The 21,754-nt window shown below is 39.0% G+C and overlaps 1 protein-coding gene and 1 non-coding gene across 2 annotated transcripts; one reads left to right on the top strand and one right to left on the bottom strand.

Moving 5' to 3' along the window:
- Positions 1–8,694: 8,694 nt before the first annotated feature.
- Positions 8,695–11,345, top strand: pcna (proliferating cell nuclear antigen). Its single transcript, XM_017490052.2, has 6 exons — positions 8,695–9,158; positions 9,744–9,841; positions 10,058–10,125; positions 10,420–10,614; positions 10,726–10,849; positions 10,949–11,345. Exons 1-6 carry the CDS (start codon positions 8,938–8,940, stop codon positions 11,023–11,025), a joined length of 783 nt encoding a protein of 260 aa, XP_017345541.1. The 5' UTR covers positions 8,695–8,937; the 3' UTR covers positions 11,026–11,345.
- Positions 11,346–13,669: 2,324 nt separating this feature from the next.
- Positions 13,670–13,751, bottom strand: trnas-uga (transfer RNA serine (anticodon UGA)). Its single transcript has one exon. It is a non-coding gene; the product is annotated as a tRNA-Ser (tRNA).
- Between the last annotated feature and the right edge of the window lie 8,003 nt (positions 13,752–21,754).

Genomic DNA, 21,754 nt, shown 5'->3' with positions numbered 1-21,754 from the left:
AAAGAAAGAGGGCTGGTGGGCGTTTCGCGTCTCAGGAGTGTGTGTGTGTGTGTGTGTTTTACTGTTTCGGACTTTGCTTTCTTAAGGATGACTTGACGTCATCCTTACAAGCCAAGGTTTAATTATAAGGCACGTTTAAATACAGCACATGTTAACCAAACTAATTAAAGCTTACAAAATAAATAAATAAATAAATAAATAAATAAATAAATAAATAAAACCTTTCTAAAAAAATCAATGAAATGAACATCAAAATAAAATACATGTATCAAAATTACAATATACTACAGCAAGTAACATGTAAGTAGGAAGAAGAAGAAAAAAGGACAAAAAAAGCAAAGAAATACACACTGAAAATGATTCAAACTACTGAAAAGTTTACACAGTGTTAGAAATATGGAGTGTTTTGGAGAGTTAATGGTTCTTTGCTTTTTAAACCATTGTTGTGAGAACTTTTAAGTGTTCTCCCAGAGCACAGAACCTCATCTCTGGTCCAAACACAGGACACAGGGGTAAGGGAACCCATGAACCATAAATAGTGCTTGATAAGAGTGAATCTAAGAGTGCATGATACGTATTGAAGACCTTGGGAGTATACACAGGTTTATAATTGGGTGGGCGGCTGTGGTTCAGGTGGTAGAGCGGGTTGTGTGCTAATCATAGGGTTGGCGGTTCGATTCCCGGCCCACATGACTCCACATGCTGAAGTGTCCTTGGGCAAGACACTGAACCCCAAGTAGCTCCCGATGGCAAGTTAGCGCCTTGCATGGCAGCTCTGCTCCCATTGGTGTGTGGGTGAATGTGACACAGTGTAAAGCGCTTTGGATAAAAGCACTATATAAGTGCAGACCATTTACTGTAATTGAGTCAGATTGATGGATACAGGCGTCCAAAGTGCAGCGCTTTTGCTCCTGCATAAAATATTTTAAAACCATCTGGAGTGACTCTGCATGTGTCAGCACGGCAGGCCAGTAAGTCAAGCCACATGTGTCCTACTTTCACCCACTCCATCTTTCTAACCCTCTACAACACTACAGCGGAGAAAGTGATTAGTACTTGGCTTAATTCAAAACACATTTCCAATTTATGCTCTGTAATAAGTGGGATAGACACAGGTTAGTTCTGTCTCCTATGCTGCCTTCATACGCTCATTGGATCATCATTGCAAAGTCTTGACTTCGAGTGTATTGCTAACGTCGGTTCTAGTTATTTTGTTTATTTTGTTTCTTATTGTTATATTTCTTATTTTGATTCCTAACATTTTCCCATTTGTAAAAGATTAAATAATGCCTAATCAGTGGCCTATTGAGCAACCACACACAGCATCATACACATCACATTGTGAATTTACAGTAAATCACCATCAGCATTGTTACTGTAATTAATATTTACTTCAGCCTCCAGTGTAGAATTATATTAAACCTCACACCTGTCAGGTCACAGCAAACCAATGACTACATTTCCCATCCTGCACTGCGGTCTACAAACATGGCCGCCATGGACTGCAATTCCCAGAACACTCATTCAATCTAATCAGGCACACCTGCATCCGATCTCACACACAATCACACCACAGTTTAAAAAGACTTTCCAGGCTTTCACTCTTTGCGAAGTATTGTTATCACCATACCAAGCGTTTGTACCCTGTTCCTCGTTTTGATTCATGTTCTTTGAATTTGTTTCTGGTTTCTCATACTCGATTCTTGCCTTTGCCTCGTTTATGCCTGTTTGCTGATCACCTGACCCATTGCCTGTTTATTGTCTCATGATTTGGTTTTGTCTGCCTGCCTCTCTATATTAAAATCTCTTATCTGCACTTGCATCCGTCCTAACATTCATTACATTAATAACGTGACAAAACCTAAACCATGGAACACTGTTGTCTATAAAACAGCCACCCTGAAGCCATATTGCTTTCCTCCTCATCAGATACTCAGTACATTTAATATGTTAAACCTTTCTTAAATAACACACACAAGAGCCCAATCAAAAAGTACAGCTCGCTCCTGTAGTTCCGTCTGCCGTATGCTGACGTCACGATTTGTAGTAAATAAGAGTAAGTAAGAGTGCTTTAGATTTAATGTGAATAAATTAAGTGAATCCAAAGCCCTTATTCCATAATTAACAGATTAGCACATGCTGTTATTTAATAAATAAAATGTAGCATTGTTAATCATATGTGTATAATATGGTGAAGCATTCTATAAGGAGATGTTTATTGTATATTTATGAAAGTACTGGTTAGTAGCCTAAGTTTTCCACCATAGGAAAGTCTTCTGGACACAGGACCTCCAGGTTCTTGGTAGTATTTGTTTGTACTTTTTTGTGTTATTAACATCAAGGGAGAGAAAAAGACAGACTGGTGAAAGAATGCCTGTTAAAACGAAACCGATAATGTGAACTAACTTGATGTTCGGCAACATTAAATGTAATATAATTTTTTTTTTTTTTAAAAACTGCTGGAAAAGTGTGTTGGTATAAGAGAAATACAAACACTACAGGATGTGGTGTTGTAGGAAAATAAAAAACAAGTTAGTTGGAAACACATAAAGCTTTACATCACCCCATCATCGATTGTTTTCTGATAATGGCAGACCCAGAGGTGTTTTATTTCTTACAGTTTCACAGCAGTGTTAATGTAGCTCTACAGTAAGGTCCTTTGCTTCTGTATAATCTGCAGTAAAATAAATACCGCTTTGAGTCGTAATAGTCGTAATATGAACACATTAGTCGTAATAGTCGTAATAGTCGTAATATGAACACATTATTCAGATTGAACAGATGCATCCTAAACACAGATACGAACAGTAGGAGGAGTATTTGGTGGTTTCCTTTAGAAAGCTTGCCAGCTGCAGGGACTGGAATCCTGCAGGACAAACAAAAGGGTCGTGTGTATTTTCATACGCGTGTTTGTTTGCCAAGTTTGGTTGCCGGGTTTCAGCCTCAACTACAGTTGAACTACAGCTACTTTCGGGTAGCTCATTGGTTAGGACATTGGCTTCTGATTGGAAGGCTGTAAGTTCAAATCCCAGCACCTTCAAGGAGAATAGGAGGAGTGGGCCCTTGAGCAAGGCCCTACAGCTGCTCAGCTTTATTAAAAAAATAAATGTAAGTCACTGTAGATAAGGGTGTCCGCCAAATGCCATAAATCTAATGTAACTACAGCTCAAAACCCACACAAAAAGACTTGAATCTAGCCCAAAATCTTCAGGAAAACGAAGATGCATTTTATTTCTTTTTCTCAGTCTTTTCAGGAAACATAATAACAGTGGTGTGCATTTTTTAAGTTAAAACTTTAAAAAGAGCAAGTTTGTTACCATGATACTAATGGGAGGATAAACAATGCCTTACTGAGCTCCAAAATAAAATCATATCTCTACCATATTTCTGTACAGACAAAAGAAATATGCTTTTTTTGTGGGGCCAGTGCTCCATACAGTATAACTCATTAAGGCTGCACACTGTGCCCATGGCAATACATCTCTGCTGAGTTCGCCAACAAAATAATCATTTAATTCATTTAAAAATGATTGTAAAACTTGTAAGTTCATTGCACGTGTTTTTCATTATTCTTAAAAGTTTGTCATTGAAAGAAAATGTTCTCTGAAAATCGTACAGGCGTTGTAATGAATTGCTGCTTAAAGGAGCCCATTTTAACTCGCAGCGTAGCGCACTGCGTCCAGTCTTCATCGTGAATTCTGACAGCGTGTCCAGAGAACATTTCTGATCATTCTGGAATAGAACAAACCCAAAAAGTAACATGTGAATCTGAGAAAATATTATTAGATGGCTATTATTGTTGGCTAACTGTAGCCTAAATATCACTTTCTAGATTTGGGAAAGATTTGGGATGTTAGCTAGTGTAGGAATACACATTTAAGATATATGTATATACACCGATCAGCCATAATATTAAAAGCATCGACAGGTTAACCGTGAATATTGTTGATTATATCGTTACAATGGCACCTGTCAAGGGTTATAGTAAGTGAACAGTCGCAAAACGTTCTCAAAGTCGATGTGTTGGAAGCATGAAAAATGGGCACGCATAAGGATTTGAGAGACTTTAGTGGTTAGCATGTTTGCCATGCACCTCCAGGGTCACGGGTTCGATTCCCACCTCCGTCCTGTGTGTGTGGAGCTTGCATGTTCTTCCGGTGCCTCAGGGGTTTTCCTCATGGTACTCTGGTTTCCTCCCTCAGTCCAAAGACATGAGTTGTAGGCTGATTGGCAGCTCTAAAATTGTCCATAGTGTGCAGTTGTGCCCTGTGACGGATTGGCACCCTGTCCAGGGTGTCCCCCACCTTGTGCCCCGAGTCCCCCAGAATAGCCTCTAGGTTCCCCCATGACCCTGTTTAGGATATGCGGTACAGAAAATGGATGGATGGATGGATGACTATATCTGAAACACATATGTACCATACTTCTTATAGCATGCTTTTGAGAGTTTTTACTGTGTAGTTTTGGTGTGTGTCACCCATAATGCAATGCTCACATATGCTGGAGAAATAGCAACGGAATGATTATGTAGTTAAAATTCTTTTTTTGCAGACACTAACCATTTTGGACACTCTTGTGACTAACTCTATAATGACTGCTTGGTGAGGAATCATTTGAAACCACAACAAAACTTTCACAAGCGAGGAGATGTTTACGAATCATGTTGTGGTCAAACCCAGTCACAGAGCTATTATTCCTCTTCTGGACCGCACATAAAGGTTTTACTAACTAAAGCGTGGTACTCGGAGCTTTGTAATTTGCAGATATTTTACTGACTGTAGGAAAACACCAGCATCTGCAAAAAATCACAGCTTATGTTAACTGTACAGAACAGGGTCCATACTTTCCTGTAGTGCAAAAATGACATGGTTTAATGCTTACAAAGCACTAGACTTCTTAATAAATGTTAAATAAATGTCTTCTGCTGTAATAGGAGCACCTGTACACCTGCATCTTCATGCAATTATCCAATCAGCCAATCATGTGGTAGCAGCACAATGCATTAAATCATGCAGATAAAGGTCAATAGATCCTGTTAATGTTCACATCAATCAAAAGGATGGGGGGAACGTGATAGTGTTTTTACCCGTGGCATGATTGTTGGTACCAGATGGGCTGCTTTGAGTATTTCAGAAACTGCTGAACTCCTGGGATTCTCAAGCACAACAGTCTCAAGAGTTTGTTGCAGAATGGTGCGAAAACCAAAAAACATCCAGTGAGCAGCAGTTCTGCAGGTTGTCAATGAGAATGGCCAGACTGGTTCCAGCTAACAGGAAGTCTACAGTAACTCAAATAACCACTTTTTACAAGCATGGTGAGCAGAAAAGCATCTCAGAATACATTGAAAGTTGAAGGGGTTGGGCTACAACAACATAAGACTACATCAGGTTCCCCTCTTGTTCTGTATTAGAACAAGCGCATTAATAGAAACCTTTGATTTGCCTTGCACACTGAAGTATTGTCAGATCTGGTGTTATAGAAGAATCAACACCTTCTTAATCAACACCTTCTGAAAAATCAGAATCGAGAATTTAAACGTGTTGTGGTATAAAATAAATGGTATCACTCCTCAGACTTAAGAAGGAGGCGTGGCGTAAAGTTTGGAGATGAAATTTTCTGTTAGAGGTCTTTAGGATGATAATACTTAGTTCTTTATAACTTCTTTAATACAATTCATTCAGCTAGTTTAAGAACCTCTTTATGTACAAAGGGAATTACTGATTCCAATAGTGTCATTTGTCACTTGACAAAAGTGCTAAGCTGCCTGCTTTTACTTGTTAGCAACATTTGCATAATAGCTGTACTGCAAAACTAAATACGCAAACTAAAGACACAAAACAAGAACTAGATTTGGAGTGGCATGATATCTCTAGTTTTATGGATGAGAATTACTGAGAATTGAGAAGCAGCATGCCTTAAAGACAAACATATATAATAGTCCTAAGAATGAATTGAGTAAATGAAAATAACTTATGAAAACATTCATTCATCCTCTTTCTGTATGTAACACAAAACTAGTGACAGTATTTTAACGACACTATTGCGCGTTGAGTATTGAGATATTGTTATATAACTGATTATCAGCATATGCTTACTTACGGAAGCCATATGAGCTCAGCTTCCATTAAGCTTTGTCTCACTGTAGTTGCAATTTCCTGCCTTTCTCTCCAGCTTCCATGAAATGATAATAAATGGCTCGCAGATTTCCACATGGAACTTATAGGAACTTTATAGGAACTTAAATACCTAAAACTTGGGCATGATTAAAATTAGAGCTATGCTTGATTTTATAGCTGTTGTTTTGCTTTTTTCTTTACTGTTTATTTCACTTTTATTGTCATAGATTATCAGCACTGAAACAACAGGCTTATCCTTGAGATATCCTTAAGTGTGTAAGAGAGTACGTTTAGACTGCAACACATCCAGCATGGAGTAGAAATGATTATGATCAAAATGCTCCACTAGTTCTTCATATGAGTTAAAGCCTTAACTATGTGCTTATGTAAATGCTTTTTCAGTTCATGGATCCATTCATCTAAATATTGTTTGACATCTATGGTCATTATGGTCATCAGTGACGTTGATTACAGTTTCCTTTGGAGAAAAATGGAACAAATTAGTAACCGTGTGCATACGTAAGGTCATGATGAAACCAAGTATGACTGAAAATAAGAGCAGTAACCATATGGGTTTTTTGCACTTGTTTTGTTGTTGAGTTCGTATTATATTAGTAATGGTTTGGTCTGTAGGCGGTATATAATTTGATGCTTTGGGTGAAACGACATTGAACTCTGGTCCTGTTTTATATTCCATTGTGCAGACATCTCTCTCTACTCCAACCTGTACTTGCAAGTTGTGTTGTCTTTTTGTTGGGGTGTGACAGCTGACATTGTAATGTCTTTCTAAATGCAGTGGATATATGGACCATACTTACTTACTTGATTAGAAATGATTCTGCCTGAACAAACTATTGAATAACGTTTCATTTCTAATGAAAGTGCAGTAAGATAGTAAGATACACCAAAACTCATGAGATACATGAGTATGTTTCAGCTAATCCACACATTAGAAAAGTGGACTTTCCCACAGCTGGAGAGAGTTATGGAACAGAGCAGAGAAATCCCGCTGAGGTCATCATTAAACTCTCAGCATGGATCAGGTTACAGCCTCGTACATCACAGTTGGATGAAACAACAAAACGACCGCTATGATGACTCGGGGGGGGGGAATGTAATGAACTCATGTTCACTCCTCCTTCGCTCACATCCACATGAGGAGTATCTGCATGTTATTTCGTGGGTTTTGGACTACTTTCATTTTCAGCTTTAAATAAACCACAGCCACGCAAACTTTTTTTGTGAACTGTACACAACCAAGATAGTTTTTTTTTTCTTCTGTAACTTCAGCATTGGGGAAAACTTTGGCTTTGAAGTACACACCTAAACACCACAGTAGGAAGAATCATCATCTTTCAAATTTTGTAGCAAGGGACCCATTTTTAACTGTACAATAAAAATTCCACTGACCCCCTCAGCACATATTTATTTCATGAAAATTATTTAAATGTGTACAAGAATATTTTGCCTATTTTTTTTTAAAAGTCATAGAGATTCATCAAAAGAATACATTAAATCCAAGTAGAAGTTATTTATACGACAGCTTGTTTGTGAGTTATTGAGATTTGGATTAAATCAGTCAAACAGGAATTCACTAATAAATATCCATGCATACATACATGTCTTTGGACTGGGTGAGGAAACCTGAGTATCCGGAAGAAAACCCCCAAAACACATGCATGCTATGTGTACACAGGGCAGAGGGAGGATGCGAACCCCAACCCTGGAGGTGCGAGACAAACGTGCTAATCAAAAAGCCACCGTGCAACCTCACTAATAAATATAAGTGTAATTCATTAACAAATATAATAAATTTATTGGTTGTGATTTCCCCAACCCATAATGCTGCAGCACAATAAAAAAGATTTTTGAGAAGCACTGTCTTAAATAACGCAAGCATGCGGTTCATTATTGGGGAAACAGCGACAACGAGTGGCCAGTAAGTGGTATTGCGTAGCGTGAATACCCGGATGAAACAGCGGTCTCTGATTTGTAAATTGTTTACAAACAAAGCTATTCATACAAAGCCACCAAACCGTATATCAAATGTATAATGTATACAATTATTACAAATCATCTGCGAACAATATACTGCTAAAGATAAAATACACCACCACAAACTCTGCATGAAATTCGGAGGGGAAACGAGTCGGTGACATCATATGCAATGCTTTGTGGGACGTGTAGTTCCTTCCCTCACGCGCCGTTTAACCTAGCCAGAGACCAACTTTGTAGCTTCTGTAGGCTACAAAGTTCATAGTCAGTTGTCTCAGGTACTGCGAAAATGTCCACATTTGTCGTGTTCAAAACTTTAAAACGTTTGTGTAATAATTTCCAGGAATATCCGGTTTCTATTTACCTCCGGAAGTAGAGCAGTTGAAAATTATTTATTTTTTTCAGATTTGTGAAACATTATCAAACTTTAATTTCTTTTTTTGTACAATAAATTAACTTTATAGATATATAGTTGTTTCTAAATTATTTAAGACAGCGGGGGAAATGCACGGTCCTGTTGTGCGATGTGAAAGAGAAGAGGCGGAGGCCAGGCGAAGCGGAAGTGACGTCAGTGACGGCGTCCGGCATTTCTAGCAAAAGCAGAAGAAACGCGCGCGCAGAGACACTTCGTAGCAGTTTATGAGCCGTCATGCGCGTTTTTTGCCGTTCATTTTGAAACAAAGTTTAATCCAAGAAAAGGTGCGGTTCCTGATCTGATTTTAGATATCAAGAGCATCACAGAGACGCGCTAACTTAGTTAGTTGTGTATTTAAATATTAGTTTGCGTTGTGTAACCTTTTTTTAAAAAAAAAAAACAACCGCGAAGATGTTTGAGGCCCGGCTGGTTCAAGGCTCCATCCTGAAGAAGGTGCTGGAAGCTCTGAAGGATCTGATCACCGAGGCGTGCTGGGATGTGAGCTCGTCTGGAATCTCTTTGCAGAGCATGGACTCGTCTCATGTGTCCCTGGTGCAGCTCACGCTGCGCAGCGACGGCTTCGACTCGTACCGCTGCGACAGGAACCTCGCCATGGGAGTCAACCTCAGCAGGTCAGACTTCACACTGAGAAGCAGTATGAAAGCACACGCGTGTATAGTGACGCTCCTGTCTAAACTATATCACATTAATATACTAGAGCGAAGTTATACAGCGTTTTATAAACATGGCGGACATGTTCTTACATGCGCGTGAAGCGTTTCGAGTCATTCTCTGACTGCCCCAAGTCACTTTTTACAAACATAGAAGTCTGTATTGCACGCAAAATCTCAATTTTTTTCATCTTAATGCTACAAATCTATATTTTGTCTAGTGAAACTCGCCGCTCTTGTTCTTTTGTGTGTGTATGCGCGCTGCGTGTGACGTCATTTTCGCGCGCAGACCCACTGTTGGCGGGAAAGTTAATTCGCGCGCTGCAGAATGTTCTAGCTAGGTGGCTAACCTATATAGCAACTTGAAATTATTTCAAAATATCAGGAAGCCTCAAACAATTACCATAAAAAAAATGGAAGAACAGCACTAGTCGACTTGATTCTATTCGACTCGAACATTGTATATGGCGTTGCTCAGTGGAAACTTTTATACTGTGGTGTTTTGATGTTAATGATGTATTTTATATGTTCATTTTCCTTTACCAGTATGTCCAAGATCCTCAAGTGTGCTGGGAATGAGGACATCATTACACTGAGAGCGGAGGACAATGCAGACTCTCTGGCTCTGGTTTTCGAGACTCTCAGTGAGTTCATGTTTGTTTAATTTACCAGTACAGGTTCGACCTTCTCATGCAGATATGTATTCTTAAACGTGTAGATTTCGGAATATATTCGTAGGTATAAATTATGTTCACTTGTGTCTTGTACAAGCTGTAAAATGTTCACAAATTACTGAATATTCTGTTTTGTGCTTGTGAATGGCAATTATTTAAGTGAAATTCTCTTGTGAATACTTTCAGATCAGGAGAAAGTCTCTGATTATGAGATGAAGTTGATGGACTTGGACGTGGAGCAGCTTGGAATTCCAGTAAGTGTTAATATATCGGACACTGAAAGTTTCCCAGGTTTAAACCTAAACAAGAGTGAAACTAAAGTTAATTGGGAGCATGCTCTTGTTTGGCAGGGATTACTCTCAGTTGAAATGATGTTAACGACACTATTGGGGTGTTTGGGAAAGAGTTTAACATTATAATCCACCGAGCTCCTCATGGTGTCTTGCTTGAATCATCGGTGCTGCTTAAGATGTTCGTTGGAGACAATCGAGCCGTTTCTTCTGTGCCTCATGTTCAGTAAGAGAATGTTCATTTTTTTTTGTTTGTAGGAGCAGGAGTACAGCTGTGTAGTGAAGATGCCCTCTGGTGAATTTGCCCGCATTTGCCGGGATCTGTCCCAGATCGGAGACGCTGTGATGATCTCCTGCGCTAAAGACGGCGTGAAGTTCTCTGCCAGCGGTGAACTGGGAACCGGAAACATCAAACTGTCCCAAACCAGCAATGTGGACAAAGAGGATGAGGCTGTAAGCGTCTCTTTGTATATGTTTATATGCGTGTGTGTCCAAGAGAGGTTTTCTACAATGCCTATCTATCTCTAGTACACTTGTGACACATTTATTCCCTTGTCTGATTAGGTGACGATTGAGATGAATGAACCTGTCCAGCTCATTTTTGCTCTGAACTACTTGAACTTCTTCACCAAGGCCACTCCTCTATCCAAGACAGTCACTCTCAGCATGTCTGCAGATATTCCACTTGGTAAGATATGATTCAATCACTTGTGAATGTTTTATTATTCCTGATAGTTTTTACTTTTCTCATTTCACTGTTTGCTTTCTCTCTCTCGCTCTCTTCCAGTGGTGGAGTACAAGATTGCAGATATGGGTCACATCAAGTACTACCTGGCTCCTAAAATCGATGAGGAGTCATCCTGAATTCTCACATCATCCACTTCAGCCCCAACTATACCTGTATAACTGGTACATATTGGCAGTTCCTTGGTTCACAGATCAGGGGACAGACACAACAGACTGTCAACACTGAAGGTCACATCCACGTGTGAATTTTCAGTCGTGGTTTATTTTTTTATTTTGTTTTTGCCCCCATTTTTCTTTTTGATTCCTACTCCGATCTGCCTCTTTAAGCACTAGGAGTTTGGCCATGTTCATTCCAATACTTTGTAGATAAAAAATATCTGTAAATATACCAATTTGGTCTTCCTTATGTTACCCACTAATAAACATTTTGTAATGTGTGACTTTGTTTGTTTGTTTTTTGTCAGCCCCCCATCATGGTACTTTTATTGATTAAAATTGCAGTAGATTGTCAACAAAATAAAAATTTGAGTTAATCTTGATAAAGCAAATTAAGCAGGGTTCAAACATACACACGGCATCCCCATTGGATTTGTAGTCCAACACCTTAACTGCTCGGCCATCAGCTTTCATGCTGTTTCCATTTGAAGTGTTTGTTCCATATTCAGTAATAATAATGATAATAGTTTGTCTTTTAGTCTCACATGCATAACAGCACAGTGAAATTCTTTTTTTTTTTTTTTTTTTTTTTTCTTCACATATCCCAGCATGTCAGGAAGCTGGGGTCAGCCATGATATAGCGTCCCTGGAGCAGAGGCTTAAGGGCCTTGCTCAAGGGCCCAACAGTGGCAGCTTGGCAGTGCTAGAGCTTGAACCCCTGACCTTCTGATCAATAACCCAAAGTCTTAACCAACTCTGCTTCACATGACCCCACAATAACATCTAATACATTGCCGAATATTGTACTTTTAGTCATATAAATATAAAGCAGACTGAATTTCTACAGCCTGTTTCTATAGCTGCATTTTGGGGGGGGTTGTATTTTCTCTATACCACTCTTTATTTCAGGAGTTTCAAATGTGTGATCCAAATACAGTATAAATCCAATGCATCAACTAATCTTTAAAATTAGCTTTCATACGCTTGTGTAAGGCAGATTGAACTTCTACTGCAGTATTTTCTCAGTACTGTTCAGTCTCTTTTCTTACATTGTATACTGCTATACTGGATGTAGGGTTGTTCAGGAGTTACATCTAAATCATGTAAATAATCAAAATCTTTTCCATAAAGCAGATTAGATGTTTACAGCAGTTTCCTTCTCCATATTTTGCATTGTATATCTGGAAATGTAAGGTAGTTCAGGAGCTAGTGCTGGACTGCAACCAGTTTCAGTGGTGGAAATTGGGTGCCAATTAGGGATGTGAGATATCTTATTGTCTGCGATATACAGGTGGAAATTCTCCCCACTATAAGAATTAGTCTTCCCCGTGATAACGATAAAGCCTAGTTAATGCCTTATTTCTGCGTGTGACAGTCTTCAACCCATTCACAGCTCACGTGTAGAGCGAAAACAAGTATGGTGGAAGGCGGACATGAAGCTGAGGAGGAGTTTATCGCTAAATGTGAAGCTACCTCTACATTCTGGAAGTGGTTTGGTTACAGAAAATCAATTTTAATTTTAGATCAGTGTTTGTGTTTCTGAGGCTCTCAAGATCACAGCAGTCACTTGTAGCCAAAAGCAGTGGTGCACGGTACTATATGTTGTCACGGATATCTTTATCACAATAAATGCCAGAATATATCGCAATATAGTCCATATCGCCCATCCCTAGTGCCAAACCCTTTCTTGCTGCTAGTAGCGTTGAAATCCCCATTGGAGTTCAAATCCAAAGTAGTTCATGTATTTGGGTTGGACTGCAACCAATTTTACTTAAATGGACATGTGCTGAAAGTTCCAGAGCTGACTCCTCTTTGCTGGAAATGGAGTACAAGTGTTGGTCTGTGATACTCAGGTAACTGAAACTTTTTTGGTTAAGGGTGCAGGTTCTTACATCCAGAGTTTTAAAACCTTTGCTGTGAGCAGGGTTCGAATGGGGGAGACCCCATTGGATTTCAAGTCCAACACCTTAACCACTCAGCCATCACAGCTTCTTTAATGGCTGCACTATAACGCTAATGCATCAGCTAATCTTTAAATCAGGTCTCATACAATCATGTAAATCATCTACATATTTTCCATAAAGTGGATTGGATGTCTACAGCCAGTTTCCTTCTGCTCTATATTTCAGTAGTTATTGCTGGACGTCAGCCAGTTTTACTGGTGGAAAATCAGTGCCGAAACCTTTTCTAGGGATCAAACCTGCATTATTTATTTGGAAATGTTCTGCAGTATTTTCTCAGTGCTACGCAGTCGCTTTTCTTACAATGTCTGCTGCTACAATGGAAGAATTTTGGTCCTAAATGTAGAATAGTTCAGGAGTTATTGCTACACTGGTGGAATTTCAATCCTAAACATAGGGTAGTTTATAAATCCATATGCATCAACTAATCTTTAAAATTAAGTTTCATGGACTTCTTATCATGTACATCTAAGGCAGATTGGATTTCGACTGCAGTATTTTCTCAGTACCGTGCAGTCTTTTTTCTTACATTGTCTACTGGTACACTTGAATATGTAGAGTAGTTCAGGAGTTAATACTGGATGACTTTGTGCCAAGCCCTTTCTCAAGGGTTCTTGTCTGTAGAGTGTTAAAACTGCTCCAGTCGCTGCGAGCAGGATTTGAACCTGCGCAGGGAAACCCCATTGGATTTCAAGTCCAACGCCTTAACCACTCGGCCATCGCAGCTGAAAATAGAGATGCAAGTACTATTTGCTAATCTTACTTTTTTATACATTTATTATCTAAGGTGACCCGAAACGATGTCCACAACCCTCGTTGCTTTCCTCTTACTGTAGTTGTCTCCTGCTGCATTTCAGGCCTAAATTTAGGGCAGCTCAGATGTTCCACGTGTCTCCTCTTACTGTTTCTGTGGCTTGGAAACACTAGACATGGGACAGCATGGTCTCGCTGAGGAGGCTATCGATCTGTCTGTCATTTAAAACCGATTGATTGAGAAAGTGTTGTGGAGGAATGCTCCTGACAGCCAATGGCTGTCAGTGGTTATGGATGGAGAGAAGACAACGAACGCTTTCTGTCAGGAGACACAGAATAATAGTTTTGCACATTTTTGCTTCTGTAGCAAAATGTGAAATGCTGTTTTTGTAATGTTTAGTGGAGAATTATGGGATTACCTGTTCCAAGAAGGACAGACACAATGCTACCTTCAAAGTACCCATTGAAAACAACTTATTCTGCACTCTAACTGGTACAGATTTTATCTCAGGAGCACAAACTCCACTTCAAGATACTAACTACCTAGGATTGCATACTCCTAAATGGAACATAGTGATGATATTGTGCTTGTTATCACATTGTATCATACCACTTGATTTGTCCAGTGTGTATAAATGTAAAACAACTTTTACATTTAATGACTTTTTTATTGTAATAGAACTCATTTTTTGTACTGTGTTATTTTTCCTGCTGTAGTTGTAAAAAAAAAAAAAAAAATCCAAATGCTCATAACTCAAATCTTTTGAGTAATTGAATCTAATTGGTCAGAAGGTGTCGATTCATTTTCTTTAACAGCAGCTCTGGCAGTAGTTCAAATCACAGGTTTATATTAATGAGCTTGTTTTATTACGTTATTGTTTCTATAATAATAACGTAATTCACAGGGACCTGTATGGCAGACAGAGTAAAAACCTTTATAACCAATGATATGGGAATGTTTTCTGTGAGGAGAATGATTCATTTTTAATTTATGGAAGGAGTCTCCAGTGTCAGCTCTTTGTAACCATCAGATGAGATGCAGGCCCTTGGAGTTTTAAGGAAGAAAGGTGTTTTCATTGAAGTCCATATAGGATTTAGTGGGTTGTTGTTTTTTTTTTTATCATCGTTGCGGCGAAAAATTCTTGATGTTGCTGCGGCTTTTTTGTTTTTTTTTGTGCTTTTTTGTTTTTTTTGAAAAACTACTTGGTTCGGCGAAATCGCAATTGCACAAAATTGTTTTGCACGAAAGAAGGCTTTCACGGAATGCATGTTGCGATCACATGACGTGTCTTGGCGAAAATCTGCAGTAATTTTGAAAAATCGCGAGCTCCTCCGAATGTTTGAGCTGGTTTGATTTTGCGTTAATTTCTGTGATCGTAAAATAGCGAAATCCTGGAGGGACTGTCATACGTAAACTCTTATCAGCGTCATATTAGTAATATGTTTGAGTGGAAGTTGCTTGAATCGTTTAAAAAATGTCAAATGAACGAGTCTGTGAAAAAAATGATGTTATTTGACAAAATTGTACATTCTTTACCATTGCATTGTAAAAAGTATTAATTTCAGCCCACTTTACTCTTTCTCTTTCTGTCACACTCATTAGAGAATCTTTCTCTCTCTCGCTCTCTCTCTCTCTCTCTCTCTCTCTCACACACACACACACACACTCTCTGTCCCCTTCCTTTTCTCTCTCAGCTTTGTCGCTCCCCAAAAGCATAGAGCTACAGGAAGATAATGCGACAGCTGGTGAACGACTGAAATGGAGGAAATGGAAAAAGGAAGAAAAGAGAACAGACAGCTGCACAACATGCAGGTGAGCTATATAAATCCTTTTTTTTTTCATATACACTACAACATTCATTAACTTTGCCATTAATAAAACCTGCATGTACCTGTCATGACATGAAATGATTGCGTGAACTTTATTTATAAATGTAGATCAATATATTATCGTTGCATCTGATGCATTGATAAACTATCAGTGTGTTGAGTTTAATAGTGCATGGGGTGCATGGGCCTGTTTTTTCTGGGTGTCGTTTGTTCATAGTCAGGACTTTAAGCAAATTCACAAAATGTTCTACACCAGTGATGATGAAATGTATAAAGTTGTTTGTGATTGTTTGATGTGCGTTATTATTGATCAGTGACGTATAGAATTATTAGTGTTATCTGGTGTATTGTATCTCATATGTAGTATTTATTTATGTCAATAATAATATTAATAGCAACATAAAAAATAAAAAAAAAACATAGAGGGCACAGACATACAGACAGTCCAAACTACAAACATAAAAACAACAACAACAACAATAACAATGATACTAATAGAGAGAGACTGACACCATGCATAGCAACAGATGGGGTACAAAGTGAGCTATAGTATGTGGACCTGGTTAAACTGCCAATTAGTGTGACCTCTCTGTCATTCTTTTTATACAGATTCTGCTCTGGGAAAAGCGCCAGAGAGACAGACACTAAGATGGAGACGAAGATAGCGAGATAGATAGTGATATAAAGAGAGCAGAGAGTCAAGGGCACACAGCGCACACTTCCTCTGTCCTCTGAGCCCAATCTCAAATTGTGCTGAAAATGAGAACCAAAGTTGTGTGTGTGTGTGTGTGTGTGTGTGTGTGTGTGTGTGTGTGTGTGTGTGTACAGCATTTTAAATAAGCTATACCTATAAAATTGTTAAAAGCTTTCTTTCTTTTCTTTTTCTTAACTTTTTTTTCTTCCTTTCTTTCTTTTTCTGTTTTTATGTTCTTTTTCAGTTTTTCTGTAACATTTGCTTTTTGATTTTCATTTTCTTTCTTTCTTTCTTTCTTTCTTCCATATCTTTTCATGTAGTTATATAGTCACCGATAAACATGAACAGCTCTCTTGAAAATTCAGAAGTACACACACACACACACACACACACACACACACACACACACACACACACACACAGTAACACTGTCTTTTTGTAGACCCATCAGTTTTGTCTTTTACTTGTTATCTCTTATTCTCTTTGTGTTCATTAGTCTCACTCTTTGTCTCTCACCTTTCGCCTCACTCACTCACTCACTCACTTTCTTCGATCATTTGCTGTCTTTCTTTTTTCTCTCTCTCTCTTTGTCAATTTTACCTGTCTGTCTCTCCCCAACTGTCTCCCTCTCTTTCCTCCTTCATCTCTCTCTGTCTCTCTCCTTCTCTCCAGACTGACGGTCAGAAGCATGTGGGTGGAGTTTTGCTCTCTGATGCTGATGAGCAGCAGGTAGGAGGTGGAGACAAGCTCACCAAACTCCGCCCCTCATGCCATTCCTTTATGAAGTGCTGCCTGGTAAAGTGGATTATTAACAGCACAGCAGCACAGATCATAGGTACACACACACACACACACACACAGAATGGACTATAATCAATTTGTGGTAATGGACTCCGACTGCAATAACATTTATTCCATCACTAGCTGGAGGTAATTACTTTAGTTAGAAGCTTAAGTGAATTACTGTATAAGAATAAATCACTTGTAGATGATGTGTCTCAGCACTCAAGCACTGAAACATGTCAAATGTTGCAAATCAGTCAAGCAATATTACAGCCTCTGATGATGACAGTGTTCAATGAATTGCATATGTTTGACCTGGAAACATGCGAAATGAGATCATTGAGCCTTGAGCATGGAGGATGATTTTAGCACATTTACATCGTTACATGTAGCTTGTTCTTGTTTTAGTGTTACCTCTAGATTTTTATTATTATTAAGCATCAGGTAGTCTTTGGATATAGGATCTATCAGCTGTGTGACAGAAACTTGGTTTAGTGGTTGAGTTGTTCCTCTGGATGGAATGGAGGGTTTGGTAGAGCTTAAGCAGTCCATTGCCTTGGGTGTTGGTCCTCTAGGTGCAATCCATATCTTCTGGGCACGAGTCAAACATACTGAAATAATAGGTGAGGAGGATTGCTATGCACGGCCCCTTCAGCTCAGAGAAACAACTGTTAAATCGTAGGGAAGTTATTTGCTCTGTAAACAGAAGAAAACACAGACGATGTGAACCACCAACATGCGACCAGTCAGAACAAGGAGGTGTGTCTACTTGTCTGTCAAATGATAAACCAGCATTCATGTGACGGAGTATACTTTGGATATCAAGGTTGCGTCTCAAACATGACCCAGTTCAGTAGTCAGTTCACTGATCAGGGAGTCGGCCATTTTAAGGGCTGTGTCAATCACAAAATCCTTCCCGTGCAAAAAAATTCTCCCTAAAAATTTTTTCCACAATGCACCACAAAAACCACAGAGCATTAATGCTCACTATGTTCCTTTACTGGAAATGACGTTATTTGTCAGCTCAAAAAAAAAATTTAGACAGCATAAAAGCCGCCTGGCTCCATCTCCTTAAGAGCCTTACTTCATTGTGCTGCGCTGGACAATATACTCATGATGCATAAATGAAAACTAAATTATTAACTGCTTTTAACATTTAATGCTTCCTGACTGAAGTGATCTTTTATGTCAAAGCCATATTATAAAGTTATCAAAACTCATCGCAGGCCACTTCCTGTCAGTCCTCCAGCACTGCTAGTTAAAACAGTTCATCTCTCCTTCTGCGAAATCAAGTTGACTGCGTTTTCATTTTTGTTAAAGTGGAAACACAAGCTGTTTGTAAAACCATAGCTGTCTAGTATGTTGTGCACTCCAGGAAAAATAGATGAACGATGAACTATGTTTGCATTTCATTCTGAAGTAATCATGAGTACGCCCTACTGTCTCCAAAGCTTCCACCTTTCACACCGAGAACTCAGACCAGCTCCTTTTATAGGGCTCAAAATGATCAGCCATTTGAAATGCAAGAAAATATCACTTTTCAAAGCCAAAGCCTGTGTGTGTTTTTTTTTTCTTTTTTTAAAAATATTTTTTACAGAAGCTAACAAATACACCCGAGGTTACCTGAGGTAGAGATAAAAGAGATAAAAACATGAAGCCTACATCAAAGAGCTCTGCTATAACATTCATTTCAGTCACAATTTATATATATATAAATTTATATATAACCAGTGTACTCATTCATCATTCACAATTTTATATATATAAATTTGTGAATGATGAATGAGTATACTGCTTATATTGTATAATGCCCTTTAATGTTTTTCATAACTTCAGTTTGGAACCAATGTCTGCTGTGAGCATTTCTCCCTTCAAAGGATACCGCATAGGCTTCATCACTTACAAATGAATCCCAGTGTGTATTTGCTGAAAAAACAGCCTGTTCATACAAGGTATCAATTACAGTCTATTTAATTCATGCATTCTCATCACAGCAGCAGTGGGCCACACCTCAGGACCACATGACATGTTCCTCATTCCCATGCACCTCTTATGCCAGGGCCATCCCTGAAAATGTCAAATTTTGTATTTGGACTCTAATTACTGAACGCTGTGTTTCTAAATAACACATTTATATGAGGAATACTTTGAAACACCAAATATGTGCATTTAATTTTATTTATTATTCAACAGAAAGCTCAGCCTTCTAGGAAAGGGACTTTATTAGTATGTTGATGTGAAGGATTCAGACGCTAAATTACAGTAAAAGGTGAAAGCTTGTGACTGATATCTGAGTCAGGATGTTACAGGGCTTTAAAGCACCCTAATGTACACTCCTGAAATTAAAGGGAGATCCTCCCTCCATTAGCTGCCTTAATACCCAGGATAAGAACAGCACAGATGGAGATAGGGACTTCAATAAGTGCCGATTAGGGTTGTAAAAGAACTCCTTAAGTGTATTAGAAACTCAAACAGTCCCAGTGAATTCTGAGCTTTGGAGGCAGTAAAACTTGTAGAATGCTTATTATATATATGCTACGTAGTTTCAGAATGTACTGTAGCTCTGACCGAAAAAGTTACACATAGGTCCATAAAGGACAAAAATGTCAAAAGCTGTCATAGAAATATTATATATTAATATTTTTTTCCACGTTCACTATCTTCGATTTTTTATTTTTTTTTACCAGCATCAGTTCTGATCAAAATTCCCAAACATTCATTAATTTTCAGAATTATATCCCTTTAAACGCTGGTTTCTTTACATAATGCAAAAATCTTCAAAGCTCAGTAACCTCCTTTGACTCATATACATGGGGAGGGATTATAGTTTCTTTGTTTCAGACTGTTCACACCCATACAAACCACAACTCTGATATCCATACAAACACACCCACACAATTATAACTGCATCATTTATTCAGTTGGTCTGCAGTGCTCTATAATACAGCAGAATCAGAAAAAAAGGAAAAGCATGTATTTTCCCCAGAGGCTAAACCTGAGAAAATACGACACATTTCAGAAATTCCTTTTAAAAATTCAATGTTTTGAAACCTTGTCAACAAAATAAAAGCCTATTAACACAGAATGCATGATTTTATACTTAAACGTCACAGGGATTAAATATTGCCGTTTGAATGGGTTTCAGCGTAACTATTTTGTGTACCTAGTTTCAAAAAAATTTATGAAAGCAAATGAGGCTGAGGCTTTTTAATGAAAAAGACAAAAATGTCCATAAGGACGCATACGGGTTGATAAAAGTAATAAAACCCAGCTGGAACCCTCACAATCAAGGGTTATGTTTTGAAATAAAAAAGCAAGCATGCAAATTAGCTAGCCAATTATTGTTTCTAGTTTTATTTGCCAAAATCTGAATGACCTTCACTTCTACCCCAACTCCTACACTACCCACTGAGGATTCCCCTTTTCCTTCACTGGCACTTTTTTCTAATCTAGCAAGACAAGAGATCCTTCAGGTCATCATGTCCTGCAATCTATTGGATCCAATCCCTTGCACAATGATCCAGACCATCTCACAAGACTTCCTTCCCTTCATCATGACTATCATCAATGGCTCCATATCATCTGGTCATGTACCATCTGCATTCAAGAGAGGAAGGGTTATTCCCATCCTGAAGAAACCCACTCTGGATCCCTCTGACATCGGCAACTACTGATGGGTATCACTTCTCTCTTTTCTTTCTAAAATTCTTGAACGCAGTTTCTACAATCAACTATCTCTTTACCTCTCGCAGAACAACCTCCAAGATCCTAACCAGTCTGGCTTCAAAGTGGCACATTCCACAGAAACTGTCACTGAGAAGCTACATGCTTCTAGACAGCCAAACTGCCTTCAGTCCTCATCTTTCTCGACCTTTCAGCAGTGTTTGACACAGTCAACCAAAAGACTCTGGAATTCATGGTGCTTCCTACATGGAAGGTCGCTCATACCAGGTGACATGCAGGGGATCCACATCTGCTCCCCGCAGACTTTCCACTGGTGTCCCACAAGGCTCAGTACTTGGTCCTTTTTGTTCTCCCCCAGTACTCGATCTCTTGGTGAGGTCATCCTCACATGGATTCTCATACCACTGCTATGCAGATGACACTCAACTCATCCTCTCCTTCCCTCCCTCAGATCTCAGCATGTCTGGCAGACATCTCCTCATGGATGGCAGATCATCAGTTGAAATTTAATCCCAGCAAAACTGAACTGCTTTTTATCCCAGGCGATTCATCACCATGTCAGGATCTTGTGATCTCCCTGGACAACTTTCTGATCCCACCTTCGGTTACTGCAGGCAACTTTGGGGAAACCATGGACAATCAGCTGTCCTTTTCCACTCACATTGCTAATCTGACACGCTCATGTCTATTACTCCTTTACAACTTCAGAAGGATTCATCCATTTCTATCCACACAGGCCACTCAGGTGCTGGTTCAGTCTCTTGCCATTCGACCTCTGAAACTGATCCAGAATGCATCTGTTCGACTTGTTTGCAACGTTCCTAAATTCTCCCACACCACCCCACTGCTACGCCCCCTCCACTGGCTTCCTGTAGCTGCCCACATCAGATTTGAAACACTGATGCTTGCCTACAAAGCCAAAAACAGACCAGCACCCACTTACCTCAAATCACTCATCACACCCCGCACTGCACCATGCACCCTC

Source organism: Ictalurus punctatus, chromosome 16 (genome assembly GCF_001660625.3).
Source record: "Ictalurus punctatus breed USDA103 chromosome 16, Coco_2.0, whole genome shotgun sequence".
Taxonomy (NCBI): Eukaryota; Metazoa; Chordata; class Actinopteri; order Siluriformes; family Ictaluridae; genus Ictalurus; species Ictalurus punctatus.
The sequence above is the reverse complement of the archived record's forward strand: the minus strand, read 5'-3'. Positions and strand labels throughout refer to the sequence as shown.